At 42.8% G+C, this 23,553-nt stretch overlaps 2 protein-coding genes across 3 annotated transcripts in view; one reads left to right on the plus strand and one right to left on the minus strand.

Moving 5' to 3' along the window:
- FLI1 (Fli-1 proto-oncogene, ETS transcription factor) overlaps nt 1–23,553 on the minus strand; it is a 782,157-nt gene that overhangs the window by 314,253 nt on the left and 444,351 nt on the right. The window lies entirely within an intron of this gene.
- Nucleotides 1–23,553, plus strand: part of ETS1 (ETS proto-oncogene 1, transcription factor) — a 146,905-nt gene that overhangs the window by 67,967 nt on the left and 55,385 nt on the right. Inside the window, exon 1 of one of the 2 annotated variants that reach the window (XM_042475293.1) lies at nt 222–733. The exons of the other annotated variant lie outside the window; for it this stretch is intronic. Within the exon in view, the coding sequence (XP_042331227.1) occupies nt 652–733 (82 nt within the window). The 5' untranslated portion in view covers nt 222–651. Of the gene's footprint in view, nt 1–221; nt 734–23,553 lie in introns of those variants that run through there. 2 annotated transcript variants of the gene reach the window in all.

The raw sequence follows: 23,553 nt of genomic DNA on the forward strand, positions 1-23,553 counted from the left end.
CAGAGAGAGAGAGAGAGAAAGAAAGAAAGAAAGAAAGAGGGAGAAGGAAAAAGAGAGACAGAAAGAGAGAAAGAAAGAAAGAAAGAAAGAGGAAGAAGGAAAAAGAGAGAGAAAGAGAGAGAGAAAGAAACAAAGAGGGAGAAGGAAAGAGAGAGAAAGAGAGAGAGAAAGAAGGAAAGAGGGAGAAGGAGAGAGAGAGAGAGAAAGAGAGAGAGAGAGAGAGAGAGGGAGGGAGAAGAGGAGAGAGAGAGAGAGAGAGAGAGAGAGAGAGAGAGAGGCCAGCCCCAAAGGCTCGCCCTCCTCCTCCTCCTCCTCTTTCCCTGCCTCGGCGCGCAGAGTGAGAGAAGCAACGCCCAAAGAGAAAGAAGGGAACGCGGAAGGGAGAAAGGAGGAGAAGTGGACGGAGAGAGAGAGAGAGGAAAGAAAGAAAGAAAGCAAAAGATCCCCAGCCCTTGGTCGGCTTGAAGGACGAGGAAGAGAAGGAGGAAGGAGAAGAGGAAGGCTTTTTCTGCCTCCCCCATTTTGGGGGGAAAGGACCCTCTGACCCAGCCCAAGGGGGCTCAGGACTCACCTTCTCCCCTTCCCTTGCGTGGGGGTTCCCTCTTTCCTTCCCCCTCGGTCGCCCATCCGTTTCCCCTCCCTTGGGCCACCATGAAGGCGGCCGTGGACCTGAAGCCCACCCTCACCCTCATCAAAACCGAGAAGGTCGAGATGGAGCTCTTCCCATCCCCGGGTAAGTCGGGCTTTGGGGCATCCGCACTGGAGTAATAACCTGGTTCCATTCCGCTTTAAGTGTCTTGGCTCAAGGCTATGGAATTCTGGGAGTTGGAGTTTGTTGTGGCGCCCAGAGCGGAATTCCATAGCCTTGAGCCAAGACACTTAAAGCGGAATGGAACTGGGTCAGCCTTCCAGTGTAGCCTTCCCCTCTTCTCCCGCTTTCGCGATGCTGCCTTGCTGCCTTTGAGTCTCCTATTGGGTTCCCTTTGTGGCTCCGAAGCCAGGAGCATCCTTCTGGGGTCCAAAGTGTGGGCATCTCCCTTCTTTGGAGTGCTTTGTGTGTTGTGTGTTGTGTGCTGGACAGTGGATCTACCTCCCTGGAGCCCCCACTGCCTACACTTTCCTTTTTTTGATTTGCTGGAAGCAGCCAAAGCCTCTGCCAGCTGAAGCATGCCAAGCAGCTGTATCAATGGAAACGGGCGGAAAGGAGAACATACTTCATTTCCTTGTGTGTTTGTGTGTGTTAAGTAAAATGAGTATCCTCTATGGTGCTGTTTGCTGTTCTGGGCTTCAAAGTCAATTTTGTTTTGCGTGAGAGTTCCTTTATGGCAGAATGGGGTTGGACTGGATGGCCCTTGGGGTCTCTTCCAACTCTACAATTCTATGGTTCTATGAATTTTGACTTACAGTGACACTATAAGGGTTTGGCCATTGCCATCCCCTGAGGCTGAGAGAGTGTGACTTGGCCAAGCGGGTTTTTACACTGAGCAGGGACTGCTCCAGAGTTGTAACCTAATCCTCGAAGCGTTATGGCATGCTGGTTCGACATTGATGATGTTTTCTGTCTAGAGGCAGAATGGCATAGAGGTATAACGATGACTCTGGAGACTAGGGTTCGAACCCCAACTCCGTCATGAAACCCACTGGGTGACATTGGGCAAGTCACACTCTCTCAGCCTCAGGACAGCAATGGCAAACCTCCTCTGAACAAATCTTGCCAAGGAAATCCCATGATGGGTTTGCCTTAGGGTTGTCAGAACTCATAAATGGCTTGATGGCCGACGACAACAAATTTAAGGAAGCTTTAACATCAGTTCTGCCTCTCCTGCGAGGTAAAGAAGTTATTGTGAGGGGGAGGGGTCACTTTTAAATATCTCAACAACGATATTTGCCATTACACGGTGGGTTGTCAATCCCAACCCACACCCCTCACACACACAGTAGGTGAAAAGCTTGTATGGTGAAAGGGATGCTACTGCATTACAGTTACCATCATTGGTTGCATCCACACTGCAGAAACTATCCGTTTTGACACCATTTTAACTGTCATGCCTCAATGCTATGGAATTCTGGGAAGGGTACTTTGATGGGGCACCAGAATTCCTTTGCACTGAGGCATGGCAGTTATAGTGGTGTCAAACCGGATTATTTCTGCAGTGCGGATTGTACTTGTTTGTGGTTAACACACTGAGCCCTATCTGAGTGCATGATGGGAAGACTTGCTACATACGTTCTAAGAGATGGACAGTCCATCTTTGTCAATCCTTCTTCACTTTTATGGAGTGCCTGCATTTCATTGATTTCCCAACCATTTCTGAGACTTGATCTCAAGTTTCTCAGAAAACAAAATCAGGTTTCTGATGCCATTTCCAAAAAAAAAAGGACAACTGACAACTAAAATTTGAAACCAGCTCCTAGATTCTGAAATGAAATCATGAAATTTGTTGACTAGCTGCACAAAAATGTTGTATCGTTCTTTTAAAAAGGCTACAGTTTCGCTCTCCAGAGTCTTTAGCTTGTACAGTATATTCTTTGTATACGAGAGAACAACAACTTTGAAGGCACACAACAACCAATATCCATTACTTCATATCTACATTCCCAAATGGATTATATGAACCTGGAAAAGTTACTTTCAGTCTACAGGAGTTCTGGGAATTGTAACATGTAACTTACCCAAGCTCTGTATTGTAGTGCAGATTGCCTACTTTGGTGCACTCCAAATGTATGGATTGCTGCTCTTATCATTCAGTCAGCAAAGCCAGTGCTGTGGTTGGGGACGATGGATGTGAGAGTCTAACCAAGAAGGCTGTTGAGATGTCTTACAAACAGAAGAGGGGATACACATAGAGTGAAATCATCATCATCCCCTCCATTCCCATCTTTCCACTAACTCATTAGGTGGCATTAGGTGAGGCATCATTCTCTCAGGTCTACTCCTATTATTCCTACCTTTTAAATTGGTTATATAGACAACTGAGATAATACATAAATCAGTGATTCCCAAACTTGGATCTTCCAGGTGTTTTGGACTCCCAACTCCCAGAATTCCATGGTGGCTGGGGCTTCAGGGTGCTGAAGTCTGAAATATCTGGAGAAGCAAAGTTTGGAAATCTCTGGTATAGATATTCTAATGATGAGTGAACCTATATTTCTAAAGTGCTTTTTTAAAGACACAAAAGCACTGTATAAATGCTAAGTCAATATCAAACAATACCTTTGAAATGAATGAATAAATCTTGCTAGCCCATAAGAATCTTTAATAGCCTATTGCCCCACATATACCTCTGGATGTATGGCTCATCAGAAGCCTGGAAAAGGGATGTGGGTGGAAAGGGGAGGAGAAGAGAGAAACAACCAATATCTTTGATTTTCTTCCAACTTCCAGACCTACTCACCTAGAAATGAATCATCCTAGCAATAGGTGAGCAGGCAAAAAGCTACTCCAATCCTGAACTACACCAGGATACTGATAGTAGATGACCAAAAGAAAATTAACCAGATTTTTGTTCTCAGTGGCTACCACTCCTGACTATGGTCCGAAATACACTGCAGAAATAATCCAGTTTGAGACTGCTTTAACTGCTCTGACTCAATGCTAGGTAATTCTGGGAACTGTAGTTTTGTGAGATATTTAGCCTTCTCTGTCAAAGAGCTCTGGTGCCACAATAAGCAACAATTCCCAGGATTCCCTGGCACTGAGCCAGGGCAGTTAAAGTGGTCTCAAACTGGATTATTTCTGCAGTGTGTTTTGGACCTGTGTGGGGATTCCTCCTAAAGAGTAGGCAATTTTTTTTAACTGTAGGAATTGTTCAACAGTGGAATATATTGCTTCAAATGACGATGGTTTCGCCTTCTTCAGAGATCATTAAACATTGGTTGGATGGGCATCTTTCAGCATTGCTTTAGGTGTGCATTCCTGTAGGGCAGGAGCTTGGACTGGATTTTCCTTATGGATCCTTCCAACTTTATGATTCTATAATTTTGTTTAGCTTCCATGTTCCACGGGATAACAGTGAATGTAGCAGTTGCCGTGGAACAGCTTCTAGAAATGGTTACTGCCTTCAAGCCCAGAGGTATCTGACTGGAAGTAGTAGGAAGCTAGATACTAGACTTGTTGACCCTTCTGTTTGATTCATCAATTCTCCTCTTCTTGGAATGGAACTTGGCCTTAAGAGCTAAACACATCAAATGTCAACTGCACTGCAAAGGGAGCTTGGGAGTAGTACTTTTTAGCCTGCAGCTTCCAAAATGCCAGGGGCTTTCTGGACATTGTTGTCCCCCCACCCAATTTTTTCCCTCATGATCTGGTTCTTTGTGTATGGATGTGTACTATTCTGTTTGGATGCCACCTCTCATTGATTGAACATTAAAAATATTCTCCAGTTTACTGAACTGATACAAAAAAAGAGGAACAGAGAGTCCTGTTTGGGTATGCAAAACCTCCAACCTTCAATTTTTAACCTGGGGGTGGGCTTCTCATCCTATAGCCCCTCCTATGTTGCACACATGATACAGATTCCCTCTCTTGTAGACTCCTGTATATATGACATCTGCAAAAGACAGCCCTAGTAACATATCCAATCCAGAAGCTCATCTTAGTGAGAATCCTTATCCAGATCACATGGAAGCCAGCTCCTCCCTTAGAGTTATAACCGCATAGCCCTCTTCTGCATTCATTCATACGTGACTGCTTGCAGAACGGACATAATGTTGTGGACATGCTCTTGTGCATCATGGTCCACTCCTCACTGGTTATAGAGAGTACATGGGTTTTGTACACCCAAATAGGGCTGTCTGTGTCTTGAAAGTTTGTGAAACATATTCGGGGGAAGCCATGTTCGTCATATAGCAAAATACAACAAAATCCAAAATCCACAAAAGAGTGATATGCTTACTGGCCAACCAGAATGCAGAAAATGCATTATACAAACTTTTGGCGCTTCACTGCCTTCTTTTTCATCAAAGACATTAAAAATTACACAGGAGAAACAAGATGAAGGCTTGTGACTCTAACACCTTCACTTTTTTTTCTTCTGTGTGGTTTTTAATATCTTTGATGAAGAAGACAGTAAAATTTCCAAAGCTTGCACAATGCATTTTCTGTGTTTCAGTCAACCAATAAAGATATCCCTCCTTTGTGGATTTTGAAGTTTGCTAAAAGTTTGTGTAGGCCTTATTGGCATGTGGTTTCATGGGAGTCACTTGGCTACTAGGCCAGTCTTGGGATCAGCTGTATTGTTTCCCAATATGCTTCTGAGCTTCACAGAAGATGCCACCAATTTTGAACCCTCAATATGGCAGGCTGGGCAATGTGTGGTCCTGGAGCCACAGACTATGAAGTCCAAGATCATTTTTGTGGTTCTGTTGCTGTTGAATTCCTGTTCATATGAACCCCTTCTGCATACAGCAGACCTTCAGAAAACACAACCCAGACAGCTAAATGTTAGTGTGGTCAGGGTTCAATAAAGCTTTGGGTTTTTACAACTCGCCTAGGAATGCAAAAAGTTGGAGAGGCAGGGAAATATAGTCAGGCATCTGATGTTACCCTGATGAAACATTTTATACTGATCCAGTACAGAGTGTTTAAAAAATTGGATTACATCTCCCAGAATCCTCCAGGCATCTGGCTTGCTGGTTGGGGGGCTGGGGAGGAGAGTACCAGAAGTTGTTTAAAGAGTCCCAAGCTCTGATCAGGTGTGCAAGTTGTCAACATTTGTAAATGGTTAAAGAGCAAATCTTCTATTTCTTTAAACAAACATTTGGGGGTTAACTATTACGTTTCCATCTAGTTTTCATGCAGCAGTATGGAACTTGAATAGCCTTTTGCTATTGTTCTTTATGACAGCTGGGGTGATGAGGGAAAAGGGGACATTGGGAAGGCTTGGCGACTTAGCCTTCCCTCAGGAGCCCTGGAACATGTAGTTCTGGCCCCAGTTAGAGAACAAGGACTCCCCAGTGATGGTATGAGCACCATTTTATCCCTCTGCCTCAGGCAGCAAAATGCTTTGGATCAGGCTAGCCAAGGTGTTGTCTTCCTTTGCTCAACACAGGGCCAGACTCTGACCTGCACAACTGCCAGAGTGCCCAGTCTTTTTGGTGCCTGAGGGCATAAAAAACCCATTCCCTGGGCCCTTACTCTCAGGAAGTTCCTCCTAATGTTGAGCTGGAATCTCTTTTCCTGTAGCTTGCATCAATTGCTCCGGGTCCTTCCACCAGAACAGAGAAAGCTGCAACCCCTTGACAAAATGACAAAAGGCCTGTGACTAACATCATCATGATTTCTTCTACTCCTGTTATCATTTTTAATAACTTTACCTGATGAAGTAGCCAGTGGAGCTACGAAAGTTTGCAGTATGTGTTTTGTGCATTTGGGTTGGCCCTTAAAATGTATCACTGTTTTGTGGGTTTTGCTGCTTGGTGCTTTTTAACTGGGTGACTGGTGGGGTGGGTTTCATGCACCTGATTCCTTCCACAAATAGGAAAGCTCTGTGTGTGGGTGTGTTTTCCTGTTAGGAATCCTCTGTTCTAACCTGTGGTCCCTGGCCTATACCATTGAAGCTGCAAACTCCTCTCGGAAGGGATTTGTCCTTTTCTTCTTTGTCAAGCATATGCTTGGGACTCTAAATTAGGAAGCACAGCAACCTGGAAGCACCTACACCCCAGGAAAGAAATTCAAGACTGGCCCTTCATATTAAGGCATGGCATTAGTTCATATTTAGTAGAGTGAGGCTTCTGTGCAGTTGCCCAGCTTCTTTCCATGCAAAGAAACAGACTGAAAATTACTGAATGTAGGGATCCATGACTTATTAGTGCCTTGATGTTGAAAAATTGATATCCCTGTGCCTAGCACATCCATCCCATTAAAAACATGAAGTCAGTGTTTTACTGCTGAGGTGTAATTTTTTTTTCAAATGGATAAAAACCTTAAATGAATTGTTTCACAAAATTAAGTGCACTTGATTGGTTGTTTTGAATTTGCAGTAGACATAATATCAAGAAATAGATATGGGGGTACAATTGTCACCGAAGAAGAAAGGGGCAGGCAGCCTGAAAAAAATTGGGGACCACTGGTGTATATCAAGGGTAGTCGATTGTGAAGAGGCCGGGTTGAATACCTGCCCTGCAAATAGCTCTCAAAATGATAACCGATTGTCCAAAAATATTGATTTTTTAAAATGGGGGAAGGGTCTTTCATGCAGTTTGCAGGCTATACTTTCCCCACTCCTGATTTATATGGTAATAGCATAACAACATGAACTGTTATGGAGATATAGACAACTGTAGACCCCTGATACTTTTTGCTTGTAATTTCCCTCTGCCTGCATAGCCAATGATGAGGCAGGGAAAGATATGTCATTGAATATTAAAGTTAGTATTCCATGCCATCATATTTCCAATTTCTATGCATGACTGTGAAAACTGAAGAAGAGTTCTGTGAATACCATGGACTGGCAACCAGACAAATGCGGTCCTAGATCAAATCAGGTTTGAACTTTCATTAGAGGCCAAAATGAATTCCATGCCATCATATTTCTAGTTTCTCTGCATGGCTGTGAAAGCTGGAAAGTGACAAAAGGTGATATAGGAAGAAAATGAACGCATTTGAGAAGTGGTGCTGGAGAAGAGTTTGGTGAATATTGTGAACTACTAAAAAGACAGATAAATGGGTCTTAGAGCAGTCAGGCCTGAACTCTCGCTAGAAGCCAAGATGACTAAACTGAGGTCATCTTTGGCCATATCATGAGAACACAGGACTAACTAAAAATGATGATAATGCTTGATAAAGTGGAGGGCAATAGGAAAAGAGAAAGAAGATGGATTCAGTCAGAGAAACCAAGATCGTAAATCTGCAAGACAATAATAGCAATAACAGTACTAACAGAAGGGCAATTGAGAATCGGGTGACTTGGAGGTCTGCCATTGATAGGGTCTCCACACGAATCGGGTGACTTGGAGGTCTGCCATTGATATGGTCTCCACACGTAGAAGTTGACTTGAAGGCAGTTAACAAAGAAATAGTGGTATTCCATTTTCACCTTGTTGGTGACAGCCAAAACAAACTGCACACAGACATTTTTTCATCCACATTGCAGAAACAATCCAGGTTGACTCCATTTTAACTGTCATGGCTTAGTGCTGTGGAATTCTGGGAATTGTAGTTTATTGTGGAATTAGAGCTCTCTGATAGAGAAGGCTAAATGTCACATAAAACTACAATTCCCAGACTTCCATAGCATTGAACCTTGGCAGTTAAACTGTGTGTGTGTGTGTGTGGGGGGGTCAACCTGGATTATTTCTGCAGTGCAGATGTAGCTTAAAGTGAACTGATGTACATTAAGTGTAAATCTAGGAGTGTAAACACATGTATGTTCATCTCTATGCACAAAAGTACACGGGTTATTGATCTATACATTGGTAGAGTTATTCAACATTCAGCATGTATATACACAAACTGCTGATTTGTCTGTGCAGGAATTTCAGGGACCCATGATTCACACTACTGAATCATAATGCTATGATTTCATTTAACTGCCTTTGAGTTGACCATGACTTATGTGAGTAAGTCCCCTGCAAGCCCCTCAGTCTGCAGCTGCTCTGTTCAGGTCCTGCAGGCCCATTGCAGTAACCTCTTTGAGTCCATCCATTTGGCATGTGGCCTTCCTCTCTTTCTACCACCCACCATCTTTTGTATCATTATTGTTTTTTTCTAGTAAGCCATGCCTTCGCAAGATGTGTCCAAAGTATGACAGTTTCAATTTTGTCCTCCCAGCTTCCAATGAGAGTTGAGGCTTAATCTGTTCTAGGACCCATTTGTTTGTCTTTTGGGCTATTCATGGTATCCCCAGCACTTCTCCAGCACAACATCTCAAATGAGTTGATGAGCAAGTCATAGAAGCCTTCTATCAGCATTCTTCACTGTCCAGCTCTCATATCTGTACATGATGATAGGAAATACAATTGCTTGGACAATCCTAACTTTGGTGTTCTGTTTTATGCCTTTGTCTGCCACGATTCCATGCTATGAAATCCTGGGCTTTGTAACTTGATGAGGCACTAGTCTTTCTGACTAAGAATTCTAAATGTTCTTCCATAAACTACCAATCCCACAATTCTATGGGATGAAAACATGGCAGTTGAAGTGGAACAATACTGTGATAATTATGTAGAGTGAATGGGCCACAGATTAATTTCAGATCACACACACTTCCCTGATCTTGTAATTCTTTCACACAAAAATCTGTTTCTGGATTCTCCCCCAAACCCTTTTCTGTTGCAGCTGCTAATCTAAAAGGCATTTGTTGTTGCTATTGTTAAACAACTGGCAGTCAGAATCTCTTGCTGATCTCTGCAAACGATCCAGAGATTTACAGTAGATTTTGATCAAGCTTCAGTCTTTCCAGCAAAGAGATTTTTTGACAAGACTTCCTCATACTAGATAAAATTATGTGGTGATGCTGTTTTCCAGGTGGAAGATTCTTCTGGACTGAAGCAGAATGCAGCTTTCTTTAAAAGTAAAGCCTGTGGGAAATTGATCTGTCTGCCAGACCAGCCAAAGCCAATGTGTTTAAACTTTAACTTCTCCCAGCAGTAAAGAGCTGCTGAAATGTCTTTGTAGATGGGAGAAAAGGATACAAATTGGTGGAGTTTTTTGTTTCTTTAAGGAAAAAAAAAACATGAAGTTCTTGGGAATCTGAAAGTGTGTGAATCGGAAGAGAATTTTTTCCTGTTCATGGTGTCTTGTACTTTTGGTTGTGCGAGGGGCCCATTTCTCCCACATCTCTTAAGATCAGTTTCTTTCCAGCATGTTAACAAGCCCATTAAAGCTTAAATCTGATTCTTCCTGTGCTTTGGAAGACTGCAGGCGTTTTAAAGTTGACCCAAAGTTCAAGCTTTGGCTGGAAAGACTAGAAATCCCGAGATGAGTTCCTAACCATGTGAGTTCCAGTGGCTTCTGTTTTAGGGGATGAAGTCACGCTTGGAGCCAAAGGAGGGCAGGGAGGGTAACAATCTGGCTTAAATCCTGCCCTGCTTCACTTTGGAGGGAATGTTTTAATGAATGTAATGACTGCTCTTGTTCACTAGTAGCAGTGCTTAGAAAGAACTGTAGCTTGGTGGTGAAGCACATGCTTTTCTCAAGTTCAGTCCCTGGCCTCTCAAGGAGGGGTTATGGATAACTGTTCCCTGAAATTCTGCATAGCTGCTTAATACAGTGTTATGTGGCCAGAGCCATAATTTTCCTTTTTAGTATATGGCCAGGGTCACTGTCCCTACACACATACACACACACCCCGTTTCCTACTACATTCTATCTCACTCCCACAACTGTATGTATAATTGTGCTTAGAAACCTGTGGCTTTAATGCCCCTCTCTCAGAGCATCTGAGGCAGTAGACTGAAGCACGGTACAGATGGGCAGGAAGGGACACTTGACTTTCCAGAATCTGGGGTTCATCTTTATATGTTTCTTCTTCCCACATGTCATTTATCCTTTCACATTTTTATATAGCTCTTCTGTGTATTGTTTCCATCTTTTTAAATTTCATCTTGGTTGTGTATTATGTTCTCCTTCTGATTATAGAGTATCTCCATCATTGGTTTAAGTTTCTTTTTGATTTCCCAAATCTGGTGGAATAGTTTGGTTTACAGGAAAATTAAAAAATAAGGTAGGATAAGGAAGTTCTTTTGGTCATAGATATACCTTCCCATGTACCTCTGCATGGGTCACAGAAACATCATTCCATGATTCTGTTGTTTGTTTTCTTCCTGTCACTCTATTGGATGCCATGGGTACATGGGAACAGCAAAAGAGACGGACCGGCACGGGAAGCCAGAGAAAGCAGGCCGAACAAAGGCAGCCAGGAGCAGGGCCAGAGGGTAACAGGGCAGCGCAGGAGGCCAGGGGATCGGGGGGTGAGGAGCCGACGGGGCAGCGGGGGAGAGGAAGGACAGTTGCCCGGAGGAGGAGCAGAGAAGGAACTGTGGCGAGGCGGAGAGGGCAGTATTATTGTAAGGAAGAGAAAGAGATGGGAGGGCAAACGGGAGGCGCCGAGACGGACAGGCCAAAATAAAGAGGCGGCGGAAGACACTTTGGGAGGGAAGGCTATTGTAAATTATGCCATGCACCCAAAGAGGTCAGAAGCCGTGCCCAAAGCTGTGGTGCCCAGTCCTAAGGGGACTGGCAGCGCAGCTTTGGCACCAGCTTCTTCTAGCTGGCTTACAGATGGCATGCGTTCATTTCACAACAGCATGACCATCCAATAGTTGGATCTGAAGCAGCTTTATTTGGTGGGGCCTGTACCTATACAGGTCTCGGTATCGAACGTTATAAAAGCAGGCATGCCACACACATGAGAGGGAGAGGAGTAGGAGAAAATGAATGCCTTCACAAAGCTGCAGGCTGGGGTTTTTTTAGCAGGATCATTGTTGACAATGACTGCAAGAGACTTCCCTGACCTACCCATAAGGAAAATTATACCTCTTGAATTGGTCTAATTGTCTGTCTAAAATAATAGCACCTGTCCTGTGGAAATTCATTGCTTTTAACGACACAAGGTTTTTAATTAAAACATTCCTTTCCCTGCTTTTCACCAGCATAGGGATAAATGTAATTGTAAGTTGCAACTAGAGTAGTTCCTCCCTAGCTGGAGAGTATGAGCCAGATTGGAAAGGGCTACTGTAAGTCATTGCGTCTCTCAAGTTTTCTGATGTGGGTGACCCACATTTTTCCCCAGTGGGCATACTGACTGGTATTGTATTTGGACCACTGGCTACAAATGTTTCTGTATTTCCAGGCAACCTGTCAGGGACTGGCATCCCATTGCTTGTGGGCCACCACTCTGAGTAGCACTGAATATTTACATTATTTTACCCTCTATGAAGTATGTCCAGGTTGTATTTGGTCTTGGGCTCCTGTGATACATAGAACCATACTAGATACTACTTTTAGTAAACTGCAACACTGTAACAGTGAATCAAAATGATACCTGCAGTCTTCAACCTATAGAGATGTGATCGGATCAGAACATGTACAAGTTCAAGTTAAGTCACATTTGCTAGCCCTACATTTTGGAAGAGTGCCACTTGTCCTGGTTTGCAGTCCCAATTAAATGTGGCATATGGAAGGTTTTGAATGCATCCTCACACCAAGTAACCAACCAACCATACAAATAGGAAGCACAAAACCAAAACTCCCCACCGCAGAAGCCAAAAGCAAGGTAGTTTTCTGGTAGCAGATGCTGGCAGGGGGCAATAAGATACTGAAAGAGCTGAGCACCACACAGCCTTCACTGCACCTTAAATTGGTCTAGGTGTCTGGGAAAGCAGCCAGATAGCTGATAAGTCCAGCTTAATTCCCAAATAAACAAACTTCCAAATAGCAGTTAGTGCAAGCGACACAATCTTTGAGTTTAAAGGCAGCATCAGAAGAAGGATTATCAAAAGAGTTGTTAAACGGTCTGAGATTTGATGTATCAGAGAGGTAGGTTGATAAGGCGGTCCAGGGTTCTGGATAATCAAGATAGGTCAGCAGTCTAAGAAGCAAGGATCTGGTCCAAATAGCCACAAGAACCTAAGGCCTGTTACAGACTGTCAAAATAAAGCTGCTTCGGGTCTCTTTGGAGGTATGCTATTTAAATGATGCATGGGTCCTAAAAGTCCGGAGGTCGCGCCAAAGCCACACTCCCTTCCTAAGCACTGGAGTGCAGCTTTGGTGCAGCTTCCGGATTCTTAGGATGCATGCATCATTTAAACAGCATACCTCCAAAGAGACCCGAAGCAGCTTTATTTTGGCAGTCTGTAACAGGCCTATGTCTTTTCTCCAAGAAGGTCAGATAATCACTGGCAACCAGACACTCATGCTCCAGCTGCCTAAATAGGCAAGCAGCAGGCATTCAGGTGTATGTGATTACCAACTTGTTTCAGATAAAGCCTCCATGACCAGCAAAGGCCATTCTTTTTGGCTCAATGCTCCCTGAAGGTAGGCATACTTCCCAGATCCTCCTCTATGTCCACAGCCTCAGCCCCAGGCAGACTTGGCTGCTGAACCTCTGGAGAGCCACAGACTCTTGATACAGCAGAACTAGGGCCGGCCTCAGGCTCCCCAATTGCAGGCTCAGGTCCCAGAGGCTCTGGCTCATCCTCTGAGTCCTCTGACTCATCCTCCAGGTTGGGCATGACACTAGGGTGTATTAGAGAACACTGCTCCATTGTTGGTAATGGAGAAGGATTTAACTTTTAGTCCAATGGGCTTTTGTTCAGGGAATGGGAGTGGGTGCCCCCATGTTCTTTGCTTCAGGCAGCAAAATGTGTGGAGTCTACACTAGAAATCTATTGTGTAAAGAGGAAGGCTAACCAAGATTTTTTTCTTTCTTCCCTGACATCCTAATTACTTTGTACAGGATAGTATTCTTTGTCTTTTGATAGAATTTGGATCCAGAGGTTCAGCCCCAAGGCAGACTAATTCAGAAATGTTGACTGCATCATGCAGGAGGCTGTCATCCAGAATCAAGCATTTAGTAAATGTTTTGATTTAACATGTAAAGAGGGAAGCATTCTAGCCTCTGTTGTGTGTGGAGGACAGACTTCTTAAATGTAAGGCTGTAGGCTTTTCAGATACATAAAAGATGCAAGCTTTATTGCACTATACAGTGGTCCCTCCATATTTGCTGGAGTTAGGAGTGAATGACCCCCATGAATGTGGAAAAACTGCAAACCAAAAAACACTATTCTTTTTACCTAAGAGAACACCTCTCTAGGAATCTCCTGGCCCTCTGGTGCAACTCTGTGATCAACATCTGCCAGATGTTGATCACAGAATCATGCTGGGGGGCCTACAAATGCCTAGATAAGTGTTTTCTCTGGGAACTTCTAGGTTCTCCAGCACAACTCTATGGTCAACCTCTGGCAGAGTTGCTCTGGAGGACCTAGCAATTCTAGTGAGAACATATTAATCAAACCTGCAGATGATCAAATCCACAAAAATCAAAGCCGCAGGTGCGGAGAGCCAACTGTAATCCCTTCCTTGTCCAAGTCCACAGGGCAACAGTAAACGTCACACATTGACAGGATGACTTTTGGTTGTTCTGGACATACGGAGGAATTAATTCTCCTTGAAATTTTTTGTGGTTGAATATTTCTGTTGTCAGCTGAAGAACTGTTTATATTCATTCATTTATCACATTCATTCTGAGAAATTGATAATTCTGTCATTTTCTCATGGTTTTTATTGAATGACTTTATTATGGATTTTATAGCTTTTTTTGGGTATATTTTTTGAAGGTTACCTTTGACTCTGTGGGATGGGGAACCAGTGCCCTGCCACATGTGATTTGGATTACAGTTCCCAACATGCCCAAACATTGACAGTGCCAGTTGTGGTTGATGGGAGATGTAATCCACCATGGGGGGACTGGTCTGACCCCTCCAATCCTCCACTGACTATGCAAACCAGGAAAAACTAGGAGTATTGGGTATGCTTTGATTGAGAGTTCCTGCATGGCAGAGGGATGGACTGGATGGCCTTTGTGGTCTTTTCCAACTCTACGATTCTATGATTCCCTTGCCACTATTATGCTACTGTTTCAGACCCACCACTTGTCTTGGCTGTAAAATTAGGCTGACCCAACATGAAACTGGGGTTTGAACACAGACCTCAGCAATCCTACCATAATCTTGAGAATGTCTGCTTTCATTTTAAAAGAGGTTTCTTGACTCACTTCTAACTGAACTTTCAGAACTGTGTGGGCAGCATGCGCTCTTGATGCGACCAACAAATTCAGCTCTACGCAGAATTTAAATAACAGTTTCACATCCAAAGCAGGTAGACGTATGAAGTTGTGGTTTTATGTTCTGCTGTTTCTGGGGCTTTGAAGAAAGTTGTTAGATGCACAAAAGTTTCTCTATGCTTTGCTGGAACAAGTCTGCTCACTTTGTATGTCAGGATGGGCAACTAATGTGTTAATTTGTTGGCTGGTAGCCTTTGCTTTTGTGCTTTGTATACCTGCTTGCTTTGCAAGTGCAGTCAAGTAAAAAGGCTTATGTCTTTGATTATAACGGTCCACAACCTGGGACCATACGAAAGCATTGGACCACCACAACTCCTACCATCCAAGCCAATAGTCTGAAAGGTGGGAGTTGGAGTCCCAACACATCTATAGACAAGAAAAAACGAGCCAATGGATTCAAATTAAAAAGAGAGAGAGATGCGTCTTGAACCTTAGTAATAACTTCTTTACCATATGAACTGCTCAGCAGTGGAATAGACTGCCTTGGAGATTCTCCTTTTTCTGAGGTCTTTAAATAGATGTTGGATGGGCATCTTTCAAGGGTTCTTTAGCTGAATATTCTTGCATGGCAGAGGGTTGGACAAGCTGGCCCTTGTGACCCCTTCCAACGCTAAGATTTTATGTTTGTGTGTAGGGCACCACTAGGGACACATCCCCACATTTTGCACACAAACAACTCTGCAATTCAGGTTAAACTGAGAAAGACTGGGTTGTCCAAGGTTGCTGTGATTTTCTTAGCTTAGTGGGAAATTGTCTCTGGATCTTCCAAGTCCCCATCAACCCTTAAACTCCTGTACCACTCTGTGGGTAATTTAAACATTTCGGCCTTCAGATAATTTGGACTGAAAGCTAAAATGTTTAAATTACAGGAGTGTTTTGTAGACCCAGATAGCATGGTCAATGGTCAGGGATTCTGAGAGATGAAGTCGAAAAGATCTTGAGGGCCAAAGGTTGTGGATTGCTGGTTGAGACCAGTGTTGTCTTCTCTGGAGGGCAGCAGCTGTTCCGGAGCTTCAGCAAAGCCCTTACTGCCTTCATTTGCTCCCTGATTCTTTTAAGTGGAAATACTGAAAAAACCAAACACCTAAATCTAGAACCTTTTCTATAAAGAGGCCTTCAGGCAGGGCCGTTTTTCTCATCCTCAAGGACCTTCCACATTCTTCAAAATCTACCTTTTCTGCATGACTCTTAAAGGGGCACAAACTTTAACCTTCTTTCATATTGGTGATGCTAAGTAGGGTCAGCTCTGGTTAGTACTTGGATGGGATACTCTGGTTTAAAACCCACGGCAGTAATAGTCCAGTTTGAGACTGCTTTAACTGCCCTGTCTCAGTGCCAGGGAATTCTGGGAAATGTAGTTTTATATGTCTGTCCATGGCTTAAACTCCACTAAACTCTACTACATTTGAGGAAGTAGACTGAAGTCTATGAAAGCTCCTGCTGCCAACTTCTTTCTTTCAGTTAGTTTCAAAGGTGCTGCAAGATCTCTCCACATACTGATTCTACAGACTAACACTGCTATACAGTATCTTTGAAGGGGGTCCCTAAGAATACCATGTGCTGTAGGCTATATTTCAGAGGAAGGAACTGGCAAAACCAGATCTGAGTATTTCTTGCATAAGAAAACCCTATGAAATTCATGGGGTTGCCATAACTGACAAGCAACTTACTTAAATATGTATTTTGGATTCAGACCTCCAGGCAAAATACATCTTCCATTGTTGCTCTTGGTTTTTCCCTGTTATCTCCCAAACTTTCTATTTGCTAGGTAATGATGGCAATTACAGTGCCATTAAAAGGATCATCCTCTTGTTTGTCATGTAATATTCAAGAATTCTGGTTGTGTCAATATTTACTTGGTTGCACATTTATATCAGTCAACATGCCTATCGAAACAAGAAGGTTTTTGCCCATGGGCTTATAGTTTAAAAGACACAATTCTGCTGCAAACAACAAGAAAAAAAAGTGGGATCTCTTTTCTGGTAGTTTGCAACAGAATTTAGGAAGAACTTCCGGACAGTAAGAGCTGTCTGAGAGTGGAATCAGCTGCCTCAGAGTGTGGTAGAGCTTCCTTCTTTGGAGGTTTGTAAACAGAGACTGGATGCCCATCTGTTGGGAATTCTTTGATGGTGTATTCCCGCATGGCATTGGGATGGACTGGATGGCCCTTGTGGAGTCTTCCAGCAATATGATTCTGTGGCCTGGGACAGACGGTACTGAAGCAGCATGCCGTCAGCAATACTAGGGTTAGGGACTGTGCACCAACTGCATAGTCCCTAACCCTACCATGGCACGGCGGTGGCATCATGGGGGCATCCCATCCACATGGGCACTGCCATCTTGACGTAAGCGATTCACAGCATATACATATTGCTGTGCATCGCTTACATCACTGGCACGCCAATGATGCACTTGTGGCGTGTGCCATAAAAAGAATCCATACCATTTGACTGCTGCGGAGGAAACAGGCTGCTGCTAGGCCGCCCCTTTGTGGCAGTCTGTCCTGAGCCTGGGATTACAATGGAAAAATGGATGGAAAGAACAATCTAATGTGGCATATGTTTGAAGGACAGATAACTCTTGCTTAATTTGGTGCAACCAGTTGCTGAACAAATATGCATTAGCACGCCTAGGTTTATTTATAGGTCTGTTAGGGTATTATTAATATTAGTGTTAACCAAAGTATGGTTCCTTTACCTTCATTTTTACAGAAACTGGGAAATGTAAAAGCAAAGAAGGAAATTGAATTCCTCCAACAGCTCACCCATATCTTGATACAATTTCAAGAGTGAAACACATGTTGGCAAGATTATGTGTGATATTTAGTTCCAAAATAAGACAGGGTCATGTGATTTTGCTCCTGTACTCCATTTTGGCAAAAACCTGCTTCTTGCTGGCTATTCTTTTTCTCCTTGTTTAACATGTCCCCTTCCAAGCAGATATCAGATGAAGTTGGTCGGCTGTGTGGGCCAAGAGCTAGTTTCTCAGTTCCTTGGCATTTGGCCGTGCTCGCATTCTTAGTCCAAATATTGTGGAATAAATAATAAATATTGATTCTTTCATTTCCCTTGTCTTACCCAGGTGCAACAGTAATTTGGCAAGGAGGTGCCAGAATCCTCCATAAGCCTCTGTAAGCTTTAATTGCAGATGAATGATCTAGCTGGAATGTCCTGCAGTTATTGGCTCTGTTAATGACTAAACATTAGAACCATGGCTATTCATTTCTCTGTGAGTAGAGAATGATACAGAAAGTTGATATGTTGTCTTCTGAGAAATCTTTTTGGAATGTCAGAGTTAGTGTTTCTAACCTTTTTGATTGGCCTGAATTCTTCCACTTACAACAGCAGCTTTATCTCTTGATTTGTCCAGATCAAGGTATCCTTCTTACTGGTCAGCTGGTAAAAAAGATATTTAGCCAGTGCAATCCAAATACAAACTAAAGCTGCAATTCTGTGCCCACATTATGAAGTACTCTTGGGTGAACATGCACAAAATTAGACAAAATTGTTCCATAGCATCCCATGGCCTCATTCCCACTACCTTTTAAACTGGATCGCAAATCGATTTGAACCGGTTTAAATGACAGTGGTTCGCACTTGAACCGAATTGCTGAAGAGATTCAGAGAGGGGGGACACATGCTAGATTGATTTAACCCATGTCTTTTTGACACTGTTTTTCCCCCCACATCTTTTTGGATAAATCGATTCTGCGCAAGTGTGAACCAGATGCGAATCGGAATCGATTTACCATATATACTTGACTATAAGCCGGACTAACGTCGAGGTCAGATTTTGTGGCCAAAATTATGGATTTGACATGACCCCTAGATAAGTCAAGGGTAAAACTTAGGGGCAAGCAATAAATGATGTAAAGAATGAAGGAAAGGAAAATGATGCCAAAGAATGGGTCAGTTTTCCTGTCTAAGCATTCAAAAAGGCCAGAAGCAGCACCACAGTGGAGTGTCAATCTGCAATTCCCACCATCACTTCCTGTTGACCCTGATGTCTGGGGAGAATGGGTTTTGCTGCTTGGCAACATCTGGAACATCTCTTGCAATCTACTAAGCTAGATGTCTTTGGATAACAGCCATTACTCTCAGGAAGTTCCTCCTAATGTTGAGTTGGAATCTCTTTTCCTGGAGCTTGCATCCATTGTTCTGGATCCTGTTCTCTGGAGCAGCAGAAAACAAGCTTGCTCCCTCCTCAATATGACATCCCTTCAAGTATTTAAATAGGGCTAACATATCACCTCTTAGCCTTCTCTTGTCCAGGCTAAACATTCCCAGCTCCTTAAGTCGTTCCTCATAGGACATGGTTTCCAGATCCTTCACCAATTTACTCGCCCTCCTTTGGACACGCTCCAGTTTTTCAATGTCCTTTTTGAATTGTGGTGCCCAGAACTGGCCACACTATTCCAGGTGGGACCTGACAATGTTTGTATTATCTATACTTTTAACTGTATTTTGTTTTAACTTAATGCTGCATCTCCAAATGGAAGAAAGGCAAGTTATAAACTGTTTAAAGGAGAGAGAAAGACAGAAAGACAGAAAGAGAAAGAAAGAGAATGCATGTAAGCAAACAAGCAAACCAAGCAAGCAAGCAGCTACCAGCAAGCTAGTTGGCCAGTATGTTTCTTCTCTTGCTTTTCATTTACCTTGAAGAGCACTCCAAAGGGTCAAAGTAGAAACTGGGAGCAGTTTTTTTCTTCATGGGGTAATGATGTGACAGTAAAATGTCACTGCCATAAGGTGTGGTGATGGCCTCTTACCACCACTTTCTCCAGAACAGCTAGCCTGAAAGGTGTCATACACAACTCTCCTCCTGCCCACTTTATCCTCGCTTCAACCCGATGTGGGAGACGAGGATGAAAGAGAGTGACTGGTCCAAGATCACTCAGTGAATTTTGTAGCTCAATGGGGACCTGAACTTGGATCTCTCAAGTCCCAGTCCAACCCTCTTACCAGTCTCCCACAAGCTGGCGCTGAATGAAACGAAACCATCATTCCCCCAGTTTCCAGCAACCATGCTGTGAGTACTATTTGCGTAGCCAATTTTTGTAACTGAGGGAAAGGAAATGTTTGAAGTTAATTTGGGCTGAGCATGTTCCTTGGGGAGTAGATTTCACTGAACTCGGTGGAGAGTCCTTCAGGGCAAGCATGGTTACGACTGCAGCATTCAGCATAACTGGCTTGTGTGTCTCCTGCCTGATTAATTTGGGATATTTAAATACATTTTTCATTGATTGAAGTCAGCCTTTTAAACCGATTAGCCAACAAATGAACCAGGCAAACACAGCAACTCTATTTTCCAGGTTTGAGGAATTACAATAAAATAAAATAAAACACTTCCCCACCCCATTATTTTTTTGTTTTTGTTGCTGTTCAAACAATTAAAAAAATAAGCCAGGTTTTTAGTTATTAATATAATAATAATAATAATAATAATAATAATAATAATAATAATATGTTTATATTTCCCTGATTCTTTCTCCCTACGGATCGAGGCAGGGTTACAGCTTGATAAAAGCATACAAAATACAGTAATGATATCCAATACAGTACATCATCTCAGTGATAATAATATCAATTAAAACTAATTTATCAATATGTAGGACTACATCAATATGAGACCAAATCAGAATATTAAGTCGCAAAATGCAATTCAGATCTTAAGGTTAAATAATAATTGTTCTTTAAAAAGTGTTCTTTTTAGCATTTATTGCTAAATAATATAATATAAATAAATAATAATATAATATAAATAATATAATATATATAATAAAGTGATTAAAAAGAGGCAACTGACACCAGATACTGGTCTAACAATATGAATAAACTGTTCAAGTTAAAATGTTTAAATTCATTCATTGTTATTCCAGTAAGAGGATTAGAGAATAGTAATAATAGCCAGACTTTAAATAAATAAATAAATAAATAAATAAATAATCTGTTAAAAAACAACAACCAGAAGTGGCTTATCCAAGTCATTGGTTTTAAACCGACCTGATTACAATATTTTAAAAATATTTTAAAATAACCTAGAAAATTTTATTCTCCTGTGTAATATCAGAAAATATCTGAACTTAAAACAAGAAAACTCCATAAAACTCTTTATCAAAACTTACAGTTTTGTTTAGAAAACACACAATTGACTTGGTATATTAAAATGTATGTACATGTATGAACATGGGGATTTGTTGGTTTGCAGTAACTTGCAGAATACAATGAAACAGGCGCGTTAGAGACCGCCTGAAAGCGGTGGTCTGCCGCCTCCACCATTAGTGGCGCTGAGGATCCCCAGCGGCCAAACCGCGAGGCTCCCCAGCGCCGCAAAAAAGAAGCGCCAAAATGGCGCTTCTTTTTGTGCCCCAGAAATGGTGCCATGAGTCACTAGTCAAGCACTCACAGTGTCACTTCTGCTAAGCGTCCGCGACGTCAAGATGGTGGCGGCCGTGTAGAACGGGCGCCGCCATTTTGTACGTCCTCAGGACGTACTAGGGTTAGGGGCGTGTGTAAGGCATGCCCTTTCCTAACCCTAATATGTCCTGAGGACGTACTTTGCGCCCGTGTATAATGGGCCAGAACTGGACATTGTGCAGTTCCCCAACTACATGTTGGATTTGTTTCCACTGGTTGTCTGAAAACCAGGGCTGGGTGTCCATTTGGAGGTACCTCTATTTTCTTTTTAAAAATGGCTTGGAAGATCCCAGAAGGCTGAAGTCTGCTTGATTATTAATGTCTCTTTTAGCCATAGAATCGTAGAGTTGGAAGAGACCCAAAGGGCCATCCAGTCCAAACCCATTCTGCCATGCAGGAATTCTCAATCAAAGCATCCCCGACAGATGGCCAGCCAGCCTCTGTTTAAAGACCTTCAAGGAAGGAGACTTGCCTAAACTCCAAGGAAGGAGTGTGTTCCACTGTCAAACAGCCCTTACTCTCAGGAAGTTCCTCCTAATGTTGAGGTGGAATCTCTTTTCCTGGAGCTTGCATCCATTGTTCCAGGTCCTGTTCTCTGGAGCAGCAGAAAACAAGCTTGCTCCCTCCTCAGTGTGACACCCTTCCAAATATTTAAAGAGGGCTATCATATCACCTCTTAACCTTCTCTTCTGCAGACTAAACTTTCCCAGCTCCCTAAGTCATTTCTCATAGGGCATGGCTTCCAGACCCTACTTCCTTTAAGTTGCCCTTGTTTGAACATGCTCCAGTTTCTCCACATCCTTTTTGAACTGTTTTGCCCAGAACTGGACACAGTATTCCAGGTGGGGCCTGACCACAGCAGAATAGAGTGGCACTATTACTTCCCTTGATCTAGACACTATACTTCTATTGATGCAGCCTAAAATCGCATTGGCCTTTTTAGCTGCCGCATCACACTGTTGACTCATGTTCAACTTGTGGTTTACTTGGATTCCTAGTAGTTTCATTCAGCTAGGTGTCCCCCATCCTATATCTGTGCATTTCATTTTTCTACCCTAAGTGCAGAACCTTACATTTCTCCATGTTGAACTCCATTTTGTTAACTTTGGCCCAGCTTTCTAGTCTATTCAGGTCATTTTGAATTTTGATCCTGTCCTCTGGAGTATTAGCTGCTACTCCTAATTTGGTGTACCATAGATAGTACTTTAGCATTCTTGTCTCCATCCCTACCTTACCAATGGTAAATGCTCACAGAATCAGAGCACTGGACATCTTGACTAGCCAGTATGAATACATCATATGCTTCCTCACTCACAGCTTAAGTGTTCCCATTTCCTCTCACCTCAGTGGAAATCTCAGATTTTCCCAGTAACAATACATTGCTGTGAACTATGCTTGTTGTATCTTGAAGACACCAAGTTCTGTCTAATCTTGGAAGGTAAGCAGGCTCAGCCCTGGTTAATACTTGGAGGGAGACTGCCAAGGAATACTAGCTGCTGTGGGCTATATTTTAGAAGAAGTCAGTGGCAAATCACCTCTTGGGTCTTTCTTGCCTAAGAAAACCCTATGAAATTCATGGAGCCACCATAAGTGAACAGGTGACTTGAAAAATGAGTACACACATGCATCTCTAAATATCCAAGTGACTCAAATTGGGTGGTTTAGGGCCCAAACAGACAGGCCAAAATAAAACTGCTTCAGGTCACTTTGGAGGTATGCTGTTTAAATGGCACATGCATCTTAAGAGGCCAGAAGCTGCACCAAAGCTGCATGCCAGCCCTTAGGACTGGAGCATGGCTTTGGCACGGCTTCCAGCTGCTTAGGACGCATACGTCATTTAAATAGCATACCTCCAAAGTAACCCGAAGCAGCTTTATTTTGGCCTGTCTGTTCGGGCCCTTAGATTCAGTCGTTCAGGAGAAGACCCCTGTTGCTGGGATGAAAACTTCTGAGACTGGCTTATTAGTTTGGAGCAACACAGTTGCCTACATATTTAGATTTTCTGTGAGGCTGTGGTTATTTAACTATGATGGTTAGTGCCTGAACTTCAAGAATTTACTAACTGCTGCCCCCACATCAAAACCAATGCACAGCCATGCTGCAAAGAATGCTAGCTAGGAAGAGAGACTCATGCCCAGGTTAATCTAATGTGCTTCACTGGGTTCAAAAGGCACTGTGTGGTAATTGATACAATTATTTGCTTCACTATTTTGGATTCTACCATTTCTTTGCATAGCTAATAGTTCTAAGGAGCCAGCCAGATCTACCCAGAAACACTACATGTGAATGTAAACATACAACAGGATAGTTATGTATATAATCAAAACCTGTAACATGGTGGTCTTTGGCTTAAA

The sequence above is a fragment of the Sceloporus undulatus genome, chromosome 6 (genome assembly GCF_019175285.1).
Source record: "Sceloporus undulatus isolate JIND9_A2432 ecotype Alabama chromosome 6, SceUnd_v1.1, whole genome shotgun sequence".
In the NCBI taxonomy this organism is placed as follows: Eukaryota; Metazoa; Chordata; class Lepidosauria; order Squamata; family Phrynosomatidae; genus Sceloporus; species Sceloporus undulatus.